The sequence below is a fragment of the Triturus cristatus genome, chromosome 6, assembly GCF_964204655.1.
Source record: "Triturus cristatus chromosome 6, aTriCri1.1, whole genome shotgun sequence".
NCBI lineage: Eukaryota > Metazoa > Chordata > Amphibia > Caudata > Salamandridae > Triturus > Triturus cristatus.
In genome coordinates, this window is record NC_140589.1 from 11,932,435 (window position 1) to 11,954,004 (window position 21,570).

The following is a 21,570-nucleotide window of genomic DNA, read 5'->3' on the forward strand; positions in this document are numbered from 1 at the left end:
TCGGTTTATTGGTCTACCCGTAGTTCAGAGCCTAATAGTTCTATTACATTTACTCCCCGTTGTAACTCTTCCTTGCAATAATTAGTTGCTGCTGAAAGTGGAACTTAATGTTTTTTTAGAATGAACTTAAACCTTGCAGCTTTGATCCCGGATTGATGATGCTGATATATTTTTTTCATAAAGCTGACTTAAAATGGGGCAAATGTACTGACTGTGTAGAAACGGCATTCAGATAACGTTGCAAGCTATGGGTTCTAATTGCAGTATTCCAGTTTCACAAAAATGACTGAAAGACCGTAAGAGAAACTTAATTATGGTGAACCTCTAGTCACTGCATTTGATCGAGGCTTTCCTTTTTAGAAGCCAGGGCAAGGATGCTTGGAGTACAGTGGGAGGCAGTTGAAAACTTAATGATGCTAACTAACTTTTGTAATTCAAAAGGAAGTCAGAATTGATCAAGCTGCAGGTAGTCAAGCAAATCTAAAAAGAATGCCATATTCACGGGTCTCACCAGGATTAACTACAAATGGCAGAATAATCGGAGGTTAAGAGAGTGGAAAACCCAACACTAGTTAAATGTGACTGACTGCAGTTAATTCTGCAATAAGAAATGAACTTTATCTGACTGTGTTGTATGGTAGGACCTCTTAATCAGTAAATCTAAAAATCTGGCATCAAGTCCATCTCCACATTTGTTTAAAAATTGGTTGTGAGCACTGAGCTGTGCTTCTTTGTGGAAATTCGAAGGGTGCATGTCTTGGTCTCAAGGTGGAAGAGGTAAATGTTGTAGCAGTGTGTAAAGGGTGACGCACATAGCAGCCCTTCTCATTCCAGCTTCAACCAAGGGCCCTTTCTGTTAAGTGTTATAAGCTGTCTCTCGAGTGCTGGGAAACCACAACGCAGAGTTGAAAAGGTCTGAGTAGAAAAAACTCCTCTTTGTGGCAGCATAGGACGTAGGAGACCATGAGGGGTGAGTGTAGCATCAGATGGAACATTCCCGTCACAAGATGGATCAGAAGGTGGCCACCTATGAATGCTGATGGCTTTGTGTGAGGTAGAACACTACAAGGGAGAGCTGGGAGTAGAAGGCCATGTGATGGAAAAGGAGCTGGCAATTGGGAGGCAGAAGTAAGAGCAGGACAGTCTGTGAAAAAGAGATTGAGAGGAAGGCTGACACAGAGTGGGCGGTGACCAGGTGAAGCGCTGAGCACGAGGTCTTGGTCCATTTGTTGAGATTTATTTTTTTCTTTTTGCATTCCTTCCTTACGAGAAGGTGAGGTTGGGCAGTAGACCTAGGGCAGAGGGTCTTCTAGTAAGGAGAGTATTTACGGACCGTTTAATTCCCCTGACAAGACGCTGAAGTGTATTCATGTGAGTAGCATGCTACTCTGAAACAGTAACCTTAAGGGTCCTGCTGTTTCCGTTCTTTACCATACAGTTCTCATACCCGTTATTGCAGTATTATGAGGTTCTATATATAACGATACTTTGAGCAGAAGTTAATGGAATGTTTCACACCATCAGTAAGAGCGCCACACACACTATCCCGGTTGTCATGCTGTAAGTGGTTTTGTCGTGATGCCATTTGCTTCTGTTATTTCTCTCATTTGTAGGAAAGATTCTGTTCTAAAGAACAACTTACAATGCCATTTAATCGAGTGAGCTCGGGCATTTAACGATATGATAGAGATCTGTGTTCGGATAGCAACGACTGATATTTAGGAGGACACAATTGTGTCATTTGTAGCTCATGCATATTCCAGAGGGATCTCATTTACACCATGCAGACTGTAAAGTGTACTTAATAGTGATTCACAATATTTCCTGAGGTCCAGGAGCAGCGGTGGGTTATACCTAGGAGTGATGAGCTCTGAAGTCCAGGAGCAGCTGTGCCCACCTAGAGAAGCTGGTACTCCGTATTACCCAGGGGAGATATAATCCCAGTGAAGTCAGTGGTGGGTAATACCTACCTAAGAGTCCTAACTTGAAGTCCAGTGGGAGCTGGGTCCACCCGGAGAAGCTGGTACTCATTAGTACCCTGGAGCGATATAATCACAATGAAGCCAGTCGTTGATAATACCTACGAGTGATGACCCCAGAGTCCTGGAACAGCTGTACCCACTCAGAGAAGCTGGTACTCAGTAGTACACAGAAGTGATATAATTTCAGTGAAGCTGATGATGGGTAATATGTAGGAGTGATAAGCCCCGAGTCCAGACACGCCTGTACCCACCCAGAACAATTACTAGGACCTAAAACTCTATTGAAAATGATTTTACCTGGGAGCGAGAAGCCTGTAGTTTCGCAGGCATTTGTAGCTACTCATTGGAGCTGCAGGTGGTGGAGGAAAGCCCAGGAGAAACTGGTCCTGACTGGACGGTCTTCACTAAAAATGGTAATGCCTTACCTGCATGTATGGATTTGTAGAGACCGCCTCATGCTCTAGACCTTTCCCAGGCTTGGTCATCAACCTGTCACCCTTCATCCTCCAGTCACTATTGCCATGAACCTGGCCAGCATACCCCCCCAGCAGCTGGTGGCCCCCCTTCATCCAGCAGCTGGTGGCCCCCCTTCGTCCAGCAGCTGGTGGCCCCCCTTTGTCCAGCTTACTACCCTAGCAGCTCCTGGCCCCCCTTCGTCCCGCTTACTCCCCCAGCAGCTGCTGGCCCCCCTTCGTCCCGCTTACTCCCCCACCAGCTGGTGGCCCCCCTTCGTCCATCGTACTCCCCCAGCAGGTGGTGGCCCCTCTTCATCCATCTTACTCCCCCAGCAGGTGGTGGCCCCCCTTCGTCCATCTTACTCCCCCAGCAGCTGGTGACCCCTATTTGTACCGCTTACTCCCCCAGCTGGTGGTGGCCCCCCTTAGTCCAGCTTACTACCCCAGCCGTTGGCAGCCCCCCCTTTGTCTAGCTTACTCCCCCAGCAGCTGGTGCCCCCCCTTGTCCAGCTTACTCTCCCAGCAGTTGACGCCCCCCCCTCATCTAGCTTACTCCCCCAGCAGCTGGTGCCCCCCCCCATGTCCAGCTTACTACCCCCTAGCAGCTGGTGGCCCCCCTTCGTCCATCTTACTCCCACAGCAGCTGGTGCCCCCCCTCGTCCAGCTTACTCCCCAGCAGCTGGTGGCCCCCCTTCCTCCAGCTTACTCCCCCAGCAGCTGGTGTTATCCCTTGCTCCCCAGTCACTCCTGCTGATGCTCCTTCCCCTCATACTTGCATTGATATATCCCTTGCTCCCCAGTCGCTCCTGCTGATGCTCCTTCCCCTCATACTTGCATTGATATATCCCTTGCTCCCCAGTCACTCCTGCTGATGCTCCTTCCCCTCATACTTGCATTGATATATCCCTTGCTCCCCAGTCACTCCTGCTGATGCTCCTTCCCCTCATACTTGCATTGATATATCCCTTGCTCCCCAGTCACTCCTGCTGATGCTCCTGCCCCTCATACTTGCATTGATATATCCCTTGCTCCCCAGTCACTCCTGCTGATGCTCCTTCCCCTCATACTTGCATTGATATATCCCTTGCTCCCCAGTCACTCCTGCTGATGCTCCTTCCCCTCATACTTGCATTGATATATCCCTTGCTCCCCAGTCACTCCTGCTGATGCTCCTGCCCCTCATACTTGCATTGATATATCCCTTGCTCCCCAGTCACTCCTGCTGATGCTCCTTCCCCTCATACTTGCATTGATATATCCCTTGCTCCCCAGTCACTCCTGCTGATGCTCCTTCCCCTCATACTTGCATTGATATATCCCTTGCTCCCCAGTCACTCCTGCTGATGCTCCTTCCCCTCATACTTGCATTGATATATCCCTTGCTCCCCAGTCACTCCTGCTGATGCTCCTTCCCCTCATACTTGCATTGATATATCCCTTGCTCCCCAGTCACTCCTGCTGATGCTCCTGCCCCTCATACTTGCATTGATATATCCCTTGCTCCCAGTCGCTCCTGCTGATGCTCCTTCCCCTCATACTTGCATTGATATATCCCTTGCTCCCCAGTCACTCCTGCTGATGCTCCTTCCCCTCATACTTGCATTGATATATCCCTTGCTCCCCAGTCGCTCCTGCTGATGCTCCTTCCCCTCATACTTGCATTGATATATCCCTTGCTCCCCAGTCGCTCCTGCTGATGCTCCTTCCCCTCATACTTGCATTGATATATCCGTGTGCTCCCCAGTCGCTCCTGCTGATGCTCCTTCCCCTCATACTTGCATTGATATATCCCTTGCTCCCCAGTCACTCCTGCTGATGCTCCTTCCCCTCATACTTGCATTGATATATCCCTTGCTCCCCAGTCACTCCTGCTGATGCTCCTTCCCCTCATACTTGCATTGATATATCCCTTGCTCCCCAGTCGCTCCTGCTGATGCTCCTTCCCCTCATACTTGCATTGATATATCCGTGTGCTACCCAGTCGCTCCTGCTGATGCTCCTTCCCCTCATACTTGCATTGATATATCCGTGTGTTCTTGCGTAAAAGGTTTGGTGCAGAAACTAATCCCATTGCATAGCACATGTTGGTAATACTCCGGATAAATATCTAATAAATGAAGCAAAATGCAGATTAAATAAAATGTCCCTATTTGCACACTCCTGCTAGCAGTCCTGAAAGGTGGTCATTATTTCTGCTGGTGTGGCGTGTTCCTGAGTGTGTTGCTGTTCACAGCTAAAGTTGGCTCTAAGTTTCATGAGGCCTTGGGACCTTGAACTTTTTCTTTACTCACTATAAGCCTCTGATAAACTTCCACATGGGCCAGCATACTGGTGGTGGTGGATGTAAAGGAGGAGGATTTTGAATGCAGATATTGCACGTAGAGTATTTGGTGGAGCTGTGCTAGAGTGCCTGATGCTGTAATGCATCCTTATGTGAACATCTGAGATGTAAAGGTATCAACCACCTTATCTGATTTTGGAAGAGCGATTTATTTACATGCCTGATTTTGTAAGATTTTATTTAAACGGTTCTGCTTTGTGATCTTTGTTTAACGCTGCGCCTTTAATTACTTGTCAGGTGCAGCAGGCCTCAAACAAGCGTCCTAGCAACAGCGTCCCTCCACCTACACAGCTCAACAAAATCAAATATTCTGGGGGGCCACAGATCGTAAAGAAAGAGAGGCGGCAAAGTTCATCCAGATTTAACATCAGCAAAAACCGGGAACTACAGAAGCTTCCTGCCCTCAAAGGTAAGGATTCTGAGTTTTGGTTGCCTGGACCGTAAGGCTCCCTGCACCTCAAAGTTATGGAGTTTTGGTGCCCTGGAGTGTAAGGCTTTCCTCCCCCAAAGGTATGGATTCAGAGTTGTGGTGCCCTGAATTGAGACTGGTTATAGTAACAATGGGGTAACCCAGTATCCCTCAGAACCTGGGCGATCATATATCAAACAAACAATGGTTCTGTCGGGTATGCACTATTTCTTAAAACATTGAATCAATCAAAGGTTAATTTCATGAAAGACAAGTTCTCATAAGCAACACACATAGAGACCAAAAGAGGGGGTATATGAAAAGTTTTATAAATTACTTCATTTATAAATCCCCACATTCAATTTGTATGGCTGTCACTATAAAAAGTAAACTGTAATTTGTGACAAAGTGAAGAGTGGTGCTCAGTGCTATAGTGAGGTGCGTAATATATACAAAGTGACTTTCGTGATAACGACGTTTTAAAAGGCCAGAATACAACGGCTGTTTGAATAGGTCTGTAGACTGAATAAATGGGTCTTTATACAGAGTCTTTCAGCTGGTCCAGGGGATATGTCGATATGTCTATGTCCGTGGGTGCAGGCTAACGTCCTATCTGCTCGAGCAGATAGGACGTTAGCCTGCACCCACGGACCGGAATTAATTAATTTTTTCCTGGCACCATTATCATTGAGAATTATAGAGTGATCACAAGAGACAGGACGATTGCCTGTAACCTTCCACCACATCGAGGTCTTTAGAATTCGGAAGACAGTGGTCGATTCCCTTCACTGGGATTCCCACTTTGGAAGAACACCTGCAGTACCCCTTTGCTACTGCATACACACCAGCCCTCTGAATCACCACGGGCCCCAGTAGGCTGTCCCCCATTTCCTTGTCCTGATGAAGACCCGCATTGACTAAGACAGTAATGCCCCCCTGGGTTGAAACGTCGACATATCCCCTGGACCAGCTGAAAGACTCTGTATAAAGACCCATTTATTCAGTCTACAGACCTATTCAAACAGCCGTTGTATTCTGGCCTTTTAAAACGTCGTTATCACGAAAGTCACTTTGTATATATTACGCACCTCACTATAGCACTGAGCACCACTCTTCACTTTGTCACAAATTACAGTTTACTTTTTATAGTGACAGCCATACAAATTGAATGTGGGGATTTATAAATGAAGTAATTTATAAAACTTTTCATATACCCCCTCTTTTGGTCTCTATGTGTGTTGCTTATGAGAACTTGTCTTTCATGAAATTAACCTTTGATTGATTCAATGTTTTAAGAAATAGTGCATACCCGACAGAACCATTGTTTGTCTGAATTGAGACTGGGGCTTGATATCTGCTTGATGAAAGTCACCCAGCCTTTCATGTACAATCACAGGAGTTAGCCAGGGATCCGTCCATTGCTCTTCAGCAGTGCACGGTTCTACCTGATCATGGCTGATGATGCTCCAGAGGTGTGCTGAAAACTAGCCCAAGGTTCGTCTTGCCTTATTTTAGGTGCTGTCAATCTCTTAAACATGGATTTCAGCCTGCCAAGGGTTGTGGCTTCCACGGCATAACCAGTCTCATAATCTTAACAGCCAGTCGGGTGTGGGATTTGGAGTCTGGTTTCTAGCAGTATCCGCATGCGAAGTATTGTTGGAAAGCTGGACCACCTAGCAACGAGCCAGCCACCACTCATCTGCTGGTTCCTCTTGTTAGCCTGTACCAGTGATAACATATGTGATTTACAATAGAGGTGGACGTGCCAACAAATTAATGGAGAGCCGAGCCAAGGGTTAGCTTTGGCTCCAACAACCCGTGCACGAGCCGAGGCCGGAAAATATTTGACATGCAAATTATGCAACAAACCGCAAGTAAGAGTATGATATGGTGTCTTCAAAATTCAAGAAAGCGGATGTTCGCGGCATGTGAGCTGTAGATCACATGCTATGCATAGGTCGCCATCTGGTGTTGGCCCGGACATTTGCACTTTGTTTTTGTTCGAAGAAGTCTTTCCAGTCACGAGGTAGGTGACTCCTCCTTTCGGTGATAGTGCACATGGGCATTGACTCGATTGTTAGATTGTTTTTTCCGCCTTTGGGTTCGGACGTGAATTGCTGTGCTCTGGTTAGACACCGTTCTCGGGTTCCCCATCAGTGCGCAATCCACTACCCTCGACGGTATTGTTTCTCGATCGCATATTCCTCCCTTCGCGTATCGAATCTATTTCAACACTTCGATCCGAGGCTCTTGGGCCTAGCTGCGTTGACCGAATTCGCAGTTCATGGAATGGACTCCATTCCAATTCTGCCCTGGGTGCCTCTCCCCCGCACCGATCTTCATGACGTGTGCAATTTGTGTTTATAGCCTGAACACAACTGCGAAGCCTGCCGATCCTTCCGATCGAAAAAGACGCACCGTGACCATCTGGCTCGACGTCACGAGATGTATCAACAAAGACTACAAGAACTCCGCTCCAGACCTGTTCGAAAAAGATGTCGACCAGGAGATCCTCGAAGCACATGGAGCCGAGGCAGAGGAGGAACAACAAATTGACATGTCCGAGGAAGACTCCGCCATCGAGGAAGACATCACAACCGGCCAGCGTACCGTGAGTAAAGATACTCCTCTGCCCCAAAAAGTTCCCTTAGAAAATGCTCCGGTCCCTCATCTGCCTTAGGGACCAGGTCGGCACCGAGACAGTTTCCAGCGCCCCGCCTTCGGGCTCCGCACCAGAACAACCAGTAAAGCTTTCCGGCTTGGGACCAAGTCGACCTCCTTCGGGACCCGAACACAAGACTTCGGCACTGAAACATAAGCCAACTGATCCTTCCAAAACTTCGGCACTGAAACACACTTCGGAACCAAAATCATCGGAGCTGAAATCTTCTACACCAAAATCCAAACTCCTCTGCTATGAAAACGTCGACACTGAAATCTTCTACGTCAAATTATGGTTTCAAAGGAAAAGTCGGTTCCTCCTCCATCCAAGGAACTTAGTTTGGACGTTCTGCCTGCTAACATGGACCCCAAACAAAAGGAACTAGTTATTAACCCAAAAACAGGACACCTTTCTGCAAAACGTCCACAGAAAAGAAAACCAGAAGTTGAGAATCTTACCATATCCCTCTAAAGAGAAAAAATATAGGGACTAAGACTTCTCTACCTCTTTCCCCTTCCTCACCTCCTCCACCTATTGACCCTAACCTTCTTATAACACCTACAAACTCCCCTCCGCCACAGTCTCCTAATCAGTAGGATGAAGGGTATGGGGCTCTAGATGAGGACACACATTGGAATCTACCACAAGACGATGCTGCAGACCCCTGGGTTGACTATAACATTGGTCCTAATAATGACAACGATCCAGAATTGCACCCATCTAGGCCGCCCCCTGCAGATGATAATGTGGGGTTTACAGACTTGCTTAATAGAGCTGCACAGTATTATGAGGTGCAGCTCCATAAGGAGCCTCTTGAGGAGGATTTCCTATTTGAGACACTAAGTGCATCACAAAAAACTACACATGCACTACCTATGCTCAAGGGTATGTTAAAACATGCAGATGAGGTGTTGAAAGATCCAGTGCGTGCTAGGATACTCACACCTAGAGTGGACAAAAAATACAAGGTGGCTCCTACAGACCCAGTTTTCATCAGAGGTCAGGTTCCACTAGATTCGTTAGTGGTTTCAAATGCTTGGTAACTGGCAAATTCTCCGTCAACGAGAGACGCTCCACCTCCCAACAAGGAATCTAAATTAATAGATGCCTCAGGCAAGAGGGTAGAGGACAAGCAGCCAGTCATTGGCGCACAGCTAACACACCAGCACTCTTGGTAAGTTATGACCGAGCTCCTTATGAGGAGCTAGAGCAACTGATGGAATATCTGCCTGATGAACATAAATCCAAAGCTCAAGACCTCATTCAGGAAGGGAAACGTATTTCCAACACTTCGATCAGGTGTGCTCTAGATGCCGCAGACACTGCTTCATGCGCTGTTAACACCAGCATCCTTCTCAGACGCCACACATGACTTTGAATATCCGGTTCCAAGTCGGAGGTTCAAGCATCTATTTTAAACTCACCTTCTGATAAGGAGCATTTATTTGGTCCTACGGAGGACACTTCATTAGAAAAAATGAAGGACACTGAAGTAGCCAAATCTATGGGAGCGCTACAAACGCCATCCAACCATGGCTCATTTTGACAATCCTTTTATACGGGCGGCTCAAAGTCTATCTCTAATGACGGGTCCTCTACCTCATACAGAGGCAATAATCAGTCACCTTCTACCAGAGGTTATTTTTTAGGTAGATTTTGTGGAAACAATAGCAAAGGAAGAGGGAAAGGTAATACACCCTGTACTTCCCCCAGCCACAAACAAGCAGTGACTTGTGTTCCCTTTCCCCCGATCATCCCACACCAGTCTGGAATTCAATCACATCAGACAAATGGGTTTTACCAATTATCCAATCTGGTTACTGCCTAGAGCTTACAAGCAACCCTCCAAACATTCCACCACGACCACAAAAACTATCTCCAAAACATTTACACCTATTCAAACGAGGTACAATCGCTTCTGGAAAAAGGAGCTATAGACACCGTCCCACTACAGTATCCGGGGACAGGGGTGTACTCTCTTCATTTTCTAATTCCCAAAAAGGAAGGTTCTCTGAGGCCTATATTAGACCTCAGAGAATTAAACCTCTACATTCAATCAGATCACTTCCATATGGTCACTCTCCAACAGGTACTTCCTCTGTTACAACAAGGCGACTTTATGTCCACTGTGGACTTAAAGGACGTGTACTTACATATTCCAATACATCCGGCTTATCGCAAATACCTCAGGTTTGTAATAGCGGGGCAACATTATCAATTCAAGGTACTTCCATTTGGAGTAACTACTGCTCCTAGAGTATTTACCAAATGCCTAGCAGTAGTCGCTGCGCATCTGCAAGGACATGTTCACGTCTTCCCATATTTAGACAACTGGCTTATCAAACCCAGCACTCTCTCAAAGTGCCTACAGCACACTCAAACAACAGCACTCTTACTGCACAACCTTGGATTTACAGTCAATCTGGCAAAATCCCATCTTCAGCCCTCCAATACACAAGCATATCTAGGCCACTTTGGATACACAAAAAGTTCTAGCCTATCCCAATCAAACAAGAATTCACAATATTCAGGCTCTCATTTCCAAATTTCAACCCAGCCACTCATTACCAGCTCTGGTATTCATGCAACTACTAGGAATGATGGCATCTTGCATCACGATAGTTCCTTATGCTTTCAAGAATGCTTAGCACGTCCGTGGAATAAGTCTCACGGTCTATTAACAGATCTGGTGTTGGTGGACGGCCGCACTCATCACTCTCTGCAGTGGTGGAATCCACATAACCTTACAAAAGGGTGGCCTTTCATCTACCCTGTTCCGCAGACGGTGCTAACAGCATGCGCATCGCTCACTGGTTGGGGAGCTCATCTCCAAACTCACACAATTCAAGGATCGTGGATTCAGAAGGAAAAGCTTCTCCACATCAGCTATCTGGAACTGTTAGCACTATTTGTAGCGCTTAAAGCCTTCCAAACTCACCTTCTAGGCAAAGCTGTCCTGATACACACAGACAACATGGCAATCTATTACATACAGAAACAGGGAGGAACACACTCTCTCCAACTGTCACACCTTGTGACAAAGGGCCATCTTTCTTGCATGGTATGCCCCCACTCTTTGCTGAATTGCTGATGTACTTTGACTGAGTGTGCCCTGGGCTCCTGCTAATCAGGTACCCAGGACCTATGTTCCTTCCCTAAAACTGTGTTGATGCCTAGACCCACTTGGCATCTCTGGCCACATGTCAGCCCCTGGTAAATGGTACCCTAGATACCCAGGGCCATGTGACCAGAGAAGGCCCCTAAGGGCTGCAGCACTTATTGTGCCACCCTTAGAGGCCCTGCAATCTGACACACACACACTGCCCTTGCAGGCTGAGTGTCAGGGATGTGTGCCATGCCTACTCTGTTTTGTTCTGCACCCAGTGTGCCATGCCCACAACACACACTGCCCTGCCATACATCAGCCACCCCTCTAGCTGGGTGCCCTATGCCAGTGGTGTGGGTACAGGTGCATGAGCCCTGTGCCCCTAGGTCCATTCCTGGGCACTAAGTGCAGTGCTACCATTTAAGAGTATATGGTGCTGAGAGATCGCCAACACGAACTCCACAGCACCATGATGGCTCCACTGAAGACTGAGAAGTTTGGTATCAAACTTCTCAGCACATTAAACCCGCACTGATGCCAGTGTGGGATTTAATGTACAATGCACGACAGAGGGCATCTTGGAGATACCCCCTGAACCTAACCTACAATCCACGTCTTGTCGGAGGGGCTGCCTAGCTACCACACAGCAGACATGTTGCTGGACACTTGGGTAGAGAGCCATCCGCTCTCCTGGGCCTGCAACAATGCACATCCTGGGCGAGGTGCTATATCTCCTCCCCAAGGATGGGCAGGGGAAGCTTCAAAGACATGCCGCCTTTGTGAGCTTTTCCAGGCCACTTGCTGTACTCAGCAAGTGGCCCCCACCGGTTCTGACCCCCACTCTGGCGAGCAGACTGGCCGGAAACCCCAAGGAAGGAGAGGGGGTGTGCCAGCCTCTGCCAACCCCACCCCTCCGGTGGGGGAGGCGGGGTGAAGCACATCTCCGGGCTCTCGCCATCTTGAAGATGGGAAGCCCTGCCCAATCAGGACTAGGCTACTGCCCCCCCTCCCACAGGAGAGTGGCAGGATAGGGGGTGTACCCACCCCAAGGCAGGGACCCATTGGTCCCTGCCCTTTACCTACCTGTAACGCCCCTAAATTTAGTATTTAGGGGCAGCCTGAACCTTCCTTTCTCAGATCCAGATTCCGAAACAAGAGAGAAGAACAAGGAACAAGAAGACCTGCTGTGCAGCTGCTAACAAGAGGAAGACACCAACTGCTTTGGCCCCAGCCCTACCGGCCTGTCGACCCTCGAACCTGCTCCTGCTAAACACCAGCATCTCCAGTGGTCAGCAACCTCAACCACCTCGGAGGACCTGACTGCCCTGTGACTCTGACTACCTGGGACTCCCACGAGCAGTGGTACTGCTCAAAGCAAGTAACTGACCACTGGCATCAGCCAGGAACCGCGAACCCTGCACACTCTGCACCCGCCAAGCCTGGCCTGTGCTGGAGTGAACAAAGACCACGAGGGCGTCCCCCCAGCGACCGTGACCCCGAATCCAGCACCCAAGGACCCACCGCGACGCTCCCGATGACACCTGCAGCCTCAGAACCAGGTACCCCTCCAACCGCGACCTGCAGAGGGTAAGATTTCCCGTCACCAAAAGGCACCACGGCGCCCTGCGGCCCCCTGTGCCCAACTTCTGGGTGCCTACCTATCCTCAAACTACCCAACTTACCTCTTGAAGTGGTGGTCGCACCTGAAGAATCTTCGTTCCCGAGCTTGCAGCCTTTGTTCGTTCTGGAGCTTCTCCATTGCAATCCATTGAGCCCCCGACGGCTCAAAAGCACCCTGCACCCAGCCGCCCGAGTGCCCCTGGCAGTGCAACCTCTACTCTACTCTACTTCCCCTGAGCAAGTGACCAGGAGCCCAGCTCCCACAGCCGCGTGGCCTGCTTGCCAGCAGCCACCAACCAAAGGCCCCCTGCCTCCCATAGGATAACATTGGGCCTAACTCACTCTGCACCCGGCTGCCCCTGTGCCGCTGAGGGTGTAACAACTGTACTTAGCTGACCCTGGGAGACCCCTGAGTGTTTGCCCAGAACCTTAACTCTACCAGTCGAGTACTTACCCAAAAGGCGATAACTCTTTTCTTCCATAGGGTAACATTGACTGGTTTCACTTGGAAATTCTTCTAAGTGTGGAGTTTCTAAACTTTAAAATATTCACCTAAAATCAACCGAGTAACAAACGAAAATACTCACCTGCTACCAGGAGAGATTTCAGTGCTGGATCTTGGTGCCCAGCACTGAACCTGAAAAGTAAACACAACCGTACTTACCACTAACTCAATTTTCTCCCATAGGAAACCATTGACTATTTTTCTGTGAAATTTCTTGTGTCGATTTTTGCAAACTACAAATATTCTTTAAAAATCGCACCAACTGTGAAACTGTAATTGCATTCCTGTTTTAGATAGATGTCCCAGTGCTGAACCTAGGAGCCCAGCCCTGGAGTACAAAAGTAACAAGAACATACTTTACCTGTAATATGAATTTCCTTCCATAGGATAACATTGCCTGGTTTTTGCTGAAAAAGTTTCTAAGTGTCGATTTTACAAACTTGCAAATATTCGTTAAAAATCGCCTGTATAACCAAAACGCATTCTTTCAACTGTTTACAGGTGATGCAACAGTGCTGGATCCAGAAAAAGGAACCATAACCCCACTTACCTGCTAAGTGAATTTCCTCCCATAGGATAACATTGGTGATTCTATGTGAAAAGGTTTTTAAGTGTCCATTTTTAAAATACCAAAATATTGCTTAAAAATCACAACTGTAACCAAAACGCTTTTACTCAGTTGTTTACAGGAAATGTCCCAGGACTGAATCCAGGATCCAGTCCTGTGGTTAGAAAAGTAATCCTTAAAGTAACTAATCGAATTAAACTAGAAATTCCCTTTGAGCTCAATGTATTATTGTGTTTGAAATTGTGTTGCCTATTGCAGCCACTGTAACTGTTACATTCAAAAGTCTATTGCCTATTGAAAAGTATTTATCTAAAGTAACTCATTCTGAGAAAGTATATTTTGATACCTATTGTTGGTTCTAAAATAAAACTATACATTTTGATAAACCATTGGCCAAGAGTTCAGTTCTTGTGTGTGAGACCATTTGCTGACTGAGTGTGTACAACAAATGCTTTACACTGTCCTCTGATACTGCCTTACTGCTCGACCAAGCTACCACTTTTGAGAGTAAGGTTATATCTAACTTTAGCCTCTGCCAAACCTCTGGGGACTATGGACTCTGTGCACACTGTACCTATTTGGGAACAGTATATACAGAGCCACTTTCTTACACACCTTGCACAAGACATTTGGATATGGGCCATTCATCACAAGATTTATCTCCTAGCGGAACATCTCCCAGGAGTGGACAATCAGATTGCAGATCTCCACAGCAGACAGACAACAATTTCCCGAATGGGAACTTCACCCTCAAGTTCTCCTCCCCTTCTTTCAAATGTGGGGCTTTCCAGACATAGATCTGTTCGCCACACACCAAAACGCAAAATGCCCAAACTTCGCCTCCAGGTATCCACACCCGTTATCCAAGGGCAGTGCTGTTTGGATGAACTGGTTAGGGATATTTGCTTACGCTTTTCCGCCTAGTGGTTCGGACGATCAGGCAGGCATCCCTCACACTAATCCTAGTAGCTCCGACTTGGGCTCGCCAACCCTAGTTCACTACCCTAATGGAGCTCTCAGTAGTTCCTCATCAAAAACTGCATCTCATATCCAGTCTTCTTTTTCAGAGCCATGGAGAGATAAGACATCCAGATCCCAAACCTCTCAATCTTGAGACTTGGCACCTGAAGTCAGTTTGGTTATCTAAATCTTCCACCAGACTGTATAAATATTATTAAAGAGGCTAGAAGACCTACTACAAGAGCTTGTTATGCAGCAAAATGGAAGTGGTTTCTCATTTATTGTAATAACCACGTCAATCCACTTGATGCTTCTACTCAAAATACCATTTGTTATCTGCTACATTTTCAACGTTCAAATTTAACTTGTACGTCTATACGCTTACATCTCGCCGCAATAGCTGCTTATCTTCAAAACAGACAACACCTGTCCCTTTTCAGAGTGCCCGCTGTTAAAGCTTTCATGGAAGGACTCGAGAGTTATTCCTCCAAGACTTCCACTGGCCCCAGTGTGGAATCTTAATATTGTCCTTAACAGGCTAATGGCTCCACCATTTGAGCCTTTACGGAAATGTGATCTACAGTTTCTCACTTGGAAACTAGCTTTCCTCATTGCTAGCACATCACCCAGGAGAGTGGGTGAACTTCAGGCATTAACCATAGAAGAACCATTTCTACAAGTACACCTAAACAAAGTGGTTCTTTGTACTAATCCTAAATTCCTACCTAAAGTAGTTTCTGCCTTCCACATCAACCAATCTGTTGAGTTGCCAGTGTTCTTTCCTTAACCAGATTCTGTGGCAGAACGTGCTCTACACACTTTAGATGTAAAAAGAGCATTGATGTATTGCATAGAAAGAACAAAAGCTTTTCGTAACACTAAACAACTCTTTGTGGATTTTGCTCCACCACATAAAGGCAATCCCATTTCTAAATTAGGTATTGCACGATGGATAGTTAAATGTATTCAGATATGTTATGCAAAAACTAAGAACTTTACAAATTCCCACTAGAGCGCATTCTACTCGCAAACTAGGGGCCTCTATGACTTTCTTATGAAATATTTCCATAGATGATATCTGTAAAGCTGCACCATGGTCTACACCTCACACATTCACAAAACACTATTGTGTAGATGTGTTAGTGAGGCAACAAGCTAATGTGGGGCAGGCAGTTTTACGTACACTATTTCAAACTACTGCAACAACTACAGGTTAGCCACCGCTTCGGAGATTACTGCTTTATAGCCTATGCATAGCATGTGATCTACAGCTCCCGTCTCAAATTGAAAATGCTACTTACCCAGTATGCAAATGTTCTTAGCATGTAGAGCTGTAGAGTCACTCCCACTCACCTCCCCGGTTACCTGTATCTGTCCCAGCGCTACCTTACTTAGATAACTGCACATGGACATCTCTATTCTACTCTTACTTACTCCATTCTCACCCTCGGCGGGAAAACAATCTAACAATGGAGTCGATGCCCATGCGCACGATCGCCAAACGGAGGAGTCACCTACCTCGGGACTGGAAAGACTTCTTCGAACAAAAACAAAGTGCAAACGTCCGGGCATAGCATGTGGTGCTTAGTGTCTCTGCTCTAACGCAGTTCCACTCTGAAAATAATGTGAGAAGCTAATGTAGGCACCACTCCTGCGCACTGACACTACATTTCTTTCCGCGCCACCAGACGCGTATTTGGAACCAACTGTCGTCTTTTCAAGACAATTTTACATCAAGAAATTTTAAACAAAACCAGTGTCTAGGAGAAAATGCCACTTCCCAATACGAGAAGCCTTTTTTCCTTTTAGAAACTGTCACAGGCAAACGTCTGATAGATTCCCATCAGGTTTGCCAGGGGTCGACTTATGACTTAAAGTCCTGCCGTGACTGCATATCGATGAAGCTAAAGGCCATTCAGAACTGCAAGGCAAATGTCTGTTGCCAAGCATCAGAAGTCTGAACCGGTCCAGTGGTTGGTTTTGGTTCTGTTCGCTGTCCAGAAGTCGGTCTGAGGTAGTTTGTTGCGCTCCAAATCCTCTGGTAAGTCTCAGAAAAAGCATAAGAAATCCAAGTGGGACTTGGCCCAGTGCAGACACACTTGTAGTCCTGATATGGTGCCAGGGCCTCACCATGCTTCTGAGTCTTGCTCATGAAGTCGATCAGCATCGGAGCCAATCCTGCAACTTGTCCCTGCACAACCTGTCTGCGGCACCAAGGCAGAGTCAATAGTTCCAAAAGGCCATACTTTGACTCTTCAGATCCCTTTTGATGTCCTGTGGTGTGGCTATGGGGCCCGTGGAGCCGAGAGGCCCTCTATGTGGGATACCTCTCTCTGGGTTGTCTTCTGCACCAGTGTGACCGCCCAAAAACACCCCTGGGATCCTACCGATGCCTTTGCCAACTCCGGCTCCATATTCCATGCTGGTCTCCAGTACGTCGATGCAGAGTCCAGCGACTCTGGAGCACGAGGCACATGCTGCCCAGCAGTGTAACATTTTTGAAAACTCATACTTGTCCAATGTACAAAATTTTACAGAAATCTTCTTGCTCTGGAAAGAAATCCACTTGTCCCATGCTCTCTCATTCAGTGGACTGACACAGATGCATCACTAGTCTCCTGCGGCTTCTCATGAAACCCTGTTCTCCTTAGGCACTTTGCTCCCAAACGCCCAATAATTCGCTGCGCAAAGGCTTACTTCATTGGTGGTCGGCTGGCTTCCTTTTGCCATACCATAGCTCCATACAGCTTCACTTGGCTTTGTCATGTCCAATGTTTTTTTCTTTCCTATAATAAAGGCTTCATCCTCTTCCCCAACCTCTTTTACCACAGCTTCAATGTGGCTCCTTTATTCACTTTAGGTTCTATTGCACTTGCACTTCAATCCGTAACTCAACTCCAACATTCTTCTATCGGGAGTTTCTTTTCCCGTGACCTCCACTTCCAACATACTTCTATCAAAAGCTTCTATTCAGGTGACCTCCACTGCCAACACTCTTCTATAAGAAGCTTCTACTTTTGTGACCTCCACTTTCAACACAGGCTAAGAGTGTCTTTTTATGTTTGAGTTGTGCTTGGCTAACCGAGGCGCCATCAGCAGCTCCATCATCCATTCGTGTCCTCCACCAGGCCTGCAAATTGCCACTAGGGTAACCCCAAGCATGCTGTGATAAGCTCCATGTGTTGAATTTGCCCGGCTTGTTGATTCCGCAGGTGCCGAATATGTAAAATGATGATGGAAAACAAGTTTTAATGAGGAACACAGACTTGCAAATAACATTTTGGAATGCCATGGTGTTAATGGGTAGAAATAATTTGCACAGACAATAAAGGTGTGACAGGAGATGAGCTTTCAGCCCGCGAAGCAGATGGGGAGAGAGAAGTGTATTCAGTGGAGCCCAGCAGGCAGCAGTGGATACTGGTTGATAGTGGAGGCTTGGGCTGATCATGGGTTACACAGCCAAGACCAAGTTGCATCAAGCAGGGCTGGGATTAGAGTGTCCAACTCTGCTCTGCTCTGGCTGAATCAGTACATCTCTAGCCATGAGCATGGGGCTGGCATGCATGTGCACTTGAAACCGAAGAGCGACAGATGATCCTCTTGTCACTAGCCGAAGGGAGATCCAGCAGGCCTGTAGCAGAGTTAGGGCTTGCAGATATGGGCACAGCCTACCCCTGCAGCCAGACACAGCTGCTGGAAGAACCGATGAGGCCCAGGGGGAGCTCCCAGGGCTATTATGAAGGGTGCGTTGGAGTAAGGGCCTGGCAAAAGGCATTGGAGGGAGAAAATGGGATGACACTGGGAACCCATAAGAAAAGGGGACAAGAGAAGCTGAAGCGGAGATGTGCAGTGTCAGTGTCAGTTGCAGGCCATGGGGAAAACCAAGCTCTTAAGAGATTTTATTTTTTTAAAGCATGCAGGTGATGCAGAGATTCAGGAGGCCAAAATCATGGAACAGAAGTAAACTGGACTAGGTGGACCAGGGGGCAGAGTTAGACAGAGCATTTGCTTCTAGCCCAAGGATGCAGGGTACAAAAGGGAAGAGACAGATGGCAAAAAGTCTCAGCGAGTTAATGCTCACCGCTGACATTTGATGTAATCTGCAGGTTGCAAACTCCTATCGTCCCTAGAAGGCAACGGAGTACTATTGAACGGGCAGCAGTAACCATTGTGATAAATGCACACTGCATAAAAGAACGTCATTGGTATTATTACTCATGGAGATCTCGAAGATGAACGAACATTGGTACTTTGGAAAGGAGTGGGGCTGCGAGGGAGAGGGGTCTGTCAAGAGGCAATAGAATGGAGAGAGAGGTGACTCGAAGAAACAATGAGGGGTGTGTGGGGAGGGGCTGACACAAGGGAGTTTTAGTTTCAAGATCGGAAGTAGAAGAGGAAGGAACTGGAAACAAAGTTGGCAAAATAAACTTAAAACTGCATGGTCCGAGTTCAGCGCGGATAATCTCAGGACCGAGTGAGTAGGAGTTTGGACAGGGAAGCAGAAGTGGAGACCGGATTATTTGCTTGTGTGACACGGAAGCAGAGTAGAAAAGAGAAAACATGTTAGTGAGTTAACACTCGAGACTGACAACTGTTGTGATCTGCAGATTGAAAGCGAAGGTCATGGCAAGGAAGACTCCACAAACACCAGGAGTGGAATGGAGTGGAATCAGGCACCCCGGAAGGGACCTAGTTATTAGTGTTATTATTCATGTAGAAATTAAGTAGGGTAAAGGAGCAGTAGTGTTTGGGAAAGAATGACCTTGTGAAAGAGCAAGAGCCTGGCCTAAGGCAGGGACGCAGAGGTAGAGATGACCTTTAAGGGAAGATGTGGGGGGTACACGTGGAGCCTGGTATAGGGAGGGATCCAGAGGTGGGGGTGACCTTTAAGGGAAGAGAGGATGTGGGGGGTACACGTGGAGCCTGGCATAGGCAGGGAGCCAGAGGTAGAGATGACCTATTGTGGAAGAGAGGATGTGGGACATACTTTGAGCCTCGCATAGGGAGGGATCCAGAGGTGGGGGTGACCTTTAAGGGAAGAGATGATGTGGACACATGGATACTGAGGATCTACAGTGTTAATGCCAGGGTACAAAAATACCGAAAAGGGAGTGAAACACAACTAGCAAGATAAGTAAAGGCCACAGATTATGGAGTACACTGCAAAGGAGGCGTGAAAGGATAGATAGTCTAAAGAGGAAAGGTGAGCAGTCAAGCTAATTGAGGGATGTAAGAAGGTAGGATCTGCTTTCATGGCTACCCCCAACTCTCTACTCCTCTCTGTGTGTGTGTGTGTGTGTGTGTGTGTGTGTGTGTGTGTGTGTGTGTGTGTGTGTGACAGTTCTGTGATTAGGGAGGCCGGAGTAGAGCATTTTGCCTCTCTTCCCTTTTGTATGTGTGAGAGTCTATTAGAGCGGCAGCTTAGCCGCAGGGGTACTATGTGCCATTGAGCATAGAAGGACGCAGGTCACGATCATACGTTTTAGCTTCAAACGACCTGAGCAGGGCACCATGTAGTCAAACCCATTGCGAAAGATCAGAGTTTGGCATTTGGAGAGGAAGCAGTAGCAGAAATATTGGTAGGACCATCATTATTGGGTGACACCGCGACCAACCAGGTCCTCACACAGGGTGAGGGCTGGGACACCTTATTAGAACTTAAAAAGACACGTGTAAAAACTATATTGTATGAGGCAATTCTCACGGAATACCTGAGGGGTAATGCAGCACCTCGGGGACTCCTGGTGCGTAATGAATCCCTCATCTTCTTAGAGGATGTGGCAGTCCGACGCGACTGGGCACTTGTAGCATGGAAGTGCTCTAGGGATTGGTTAGTCCTCCTCATTAGTACCGCTAAAAGACTAGCAGACCCTGATAATCCAAATACAGGCTAATGAACAGGGGCTCAAAACTAATGTGTTGATAGCCACATACAAGCGTAAATTGGACAAAGTAAACAACGAGTTAGGAGAATATAAGGAGTACCTAATGCAGTCCAAGATAAATGAACTACAAAAAGACCTTAAACTTTTCTCCAAGTAGAAGGTCTCCCCATACACAAATGAGGAATCCATTCAATAAAACAGGCCGGGATGAAGAGGTTCTAAGTCGGCTGGTGGACCTTTGTCATTTATTTCACTTTTTATACACCTCACCTTTATCCGAGTCTGGTGCACTTAACAGAAGGAACAACCTCTGGAGGTCTGCATGGCCTTACTGTAGAGCTGTGACCTCTTTTATCTTGGCCTTTGACCCTGTACAGGGCTCTGCAGGCTTTCGTAAATGCCAGCTACATGAACGTGCAAAGCCTACAGTGCGAAGAGAGAGAAAAACTGAGCTGAAATGAGACCGTGGAGTGAAAGGAGATCATTATGGGGAGGGGACTGGAAGTGTTAAAAAAGAAGAGGTGGTTTAGGATCCGACGACGAGGACTCAACATGTTGTTTTTTCTACAGAGATGATTAGCACGAGAGAATAAAGAGTACTTTGTCTAATTGTAGTACTATGCTCAGCCCCTAGGAGTTTAACTTTGCTACTCTATGCGATTAAGGTAAAAAAAGTATGCAGAACCCTCACCGCCCTCATGGCCGGCTTCTTCATGGAGCCGCTGCTCTCCTGGGATGTTTTTGCAGGTGGGATCACTATGTTCTTATCAGAGGTGTCAACTAATGTTTCTTTCCTAACTTATGCACTTGATGTGTAGGGGGTCTGGTTGGTGGCTTAGACTGCTTTAGGATTTATCTTGTTACCTAACAGGGTTTTTTTCTACTTACCATAAGGTGAAAAGCAAAAAAGGCGACTTAAAGACCCTCAAAGTTATACGTTTTCATTGACTTGGTTCTGCCCGCTGTAGATTTACACCTAATATGGTGGGGGAGTTCCTCACGAGTTAAAACCCTGTGTTTTCTCTGTCAATAAAATTTGTAGAATTCGCATGAGTGGTGGATTCTATCAACTCCGGC

The 21,570-nt window shown here is 47.0% G+C and overlaps 1 protein-coding gene across 2 annotated transcripts in view; it reads left to right on the plus strand.

Moving 5' to 3' along the window:
• PPP2R5D (protein phosphatase 2 regulatory subunit B'delta) overlaps positions 1-21,570 on the plus strand; it is a 502,545-nt gene that overhangs the window by 138,255 nt on the left and 342,720 nt on the right. For both annotated transcript variants that reach the window (XM_085610117.1, XM_085610118.1), the window contains exon 3: positions 5,016-5,187. In XM_085610117.1, coding sequence (XP_085466243.1) covers positions 5,016-5,187 — 172 coding nt within the window. The remainder of the gene's footprint in view (positions 1-5,015; positions 5,188-21,570) is intronic.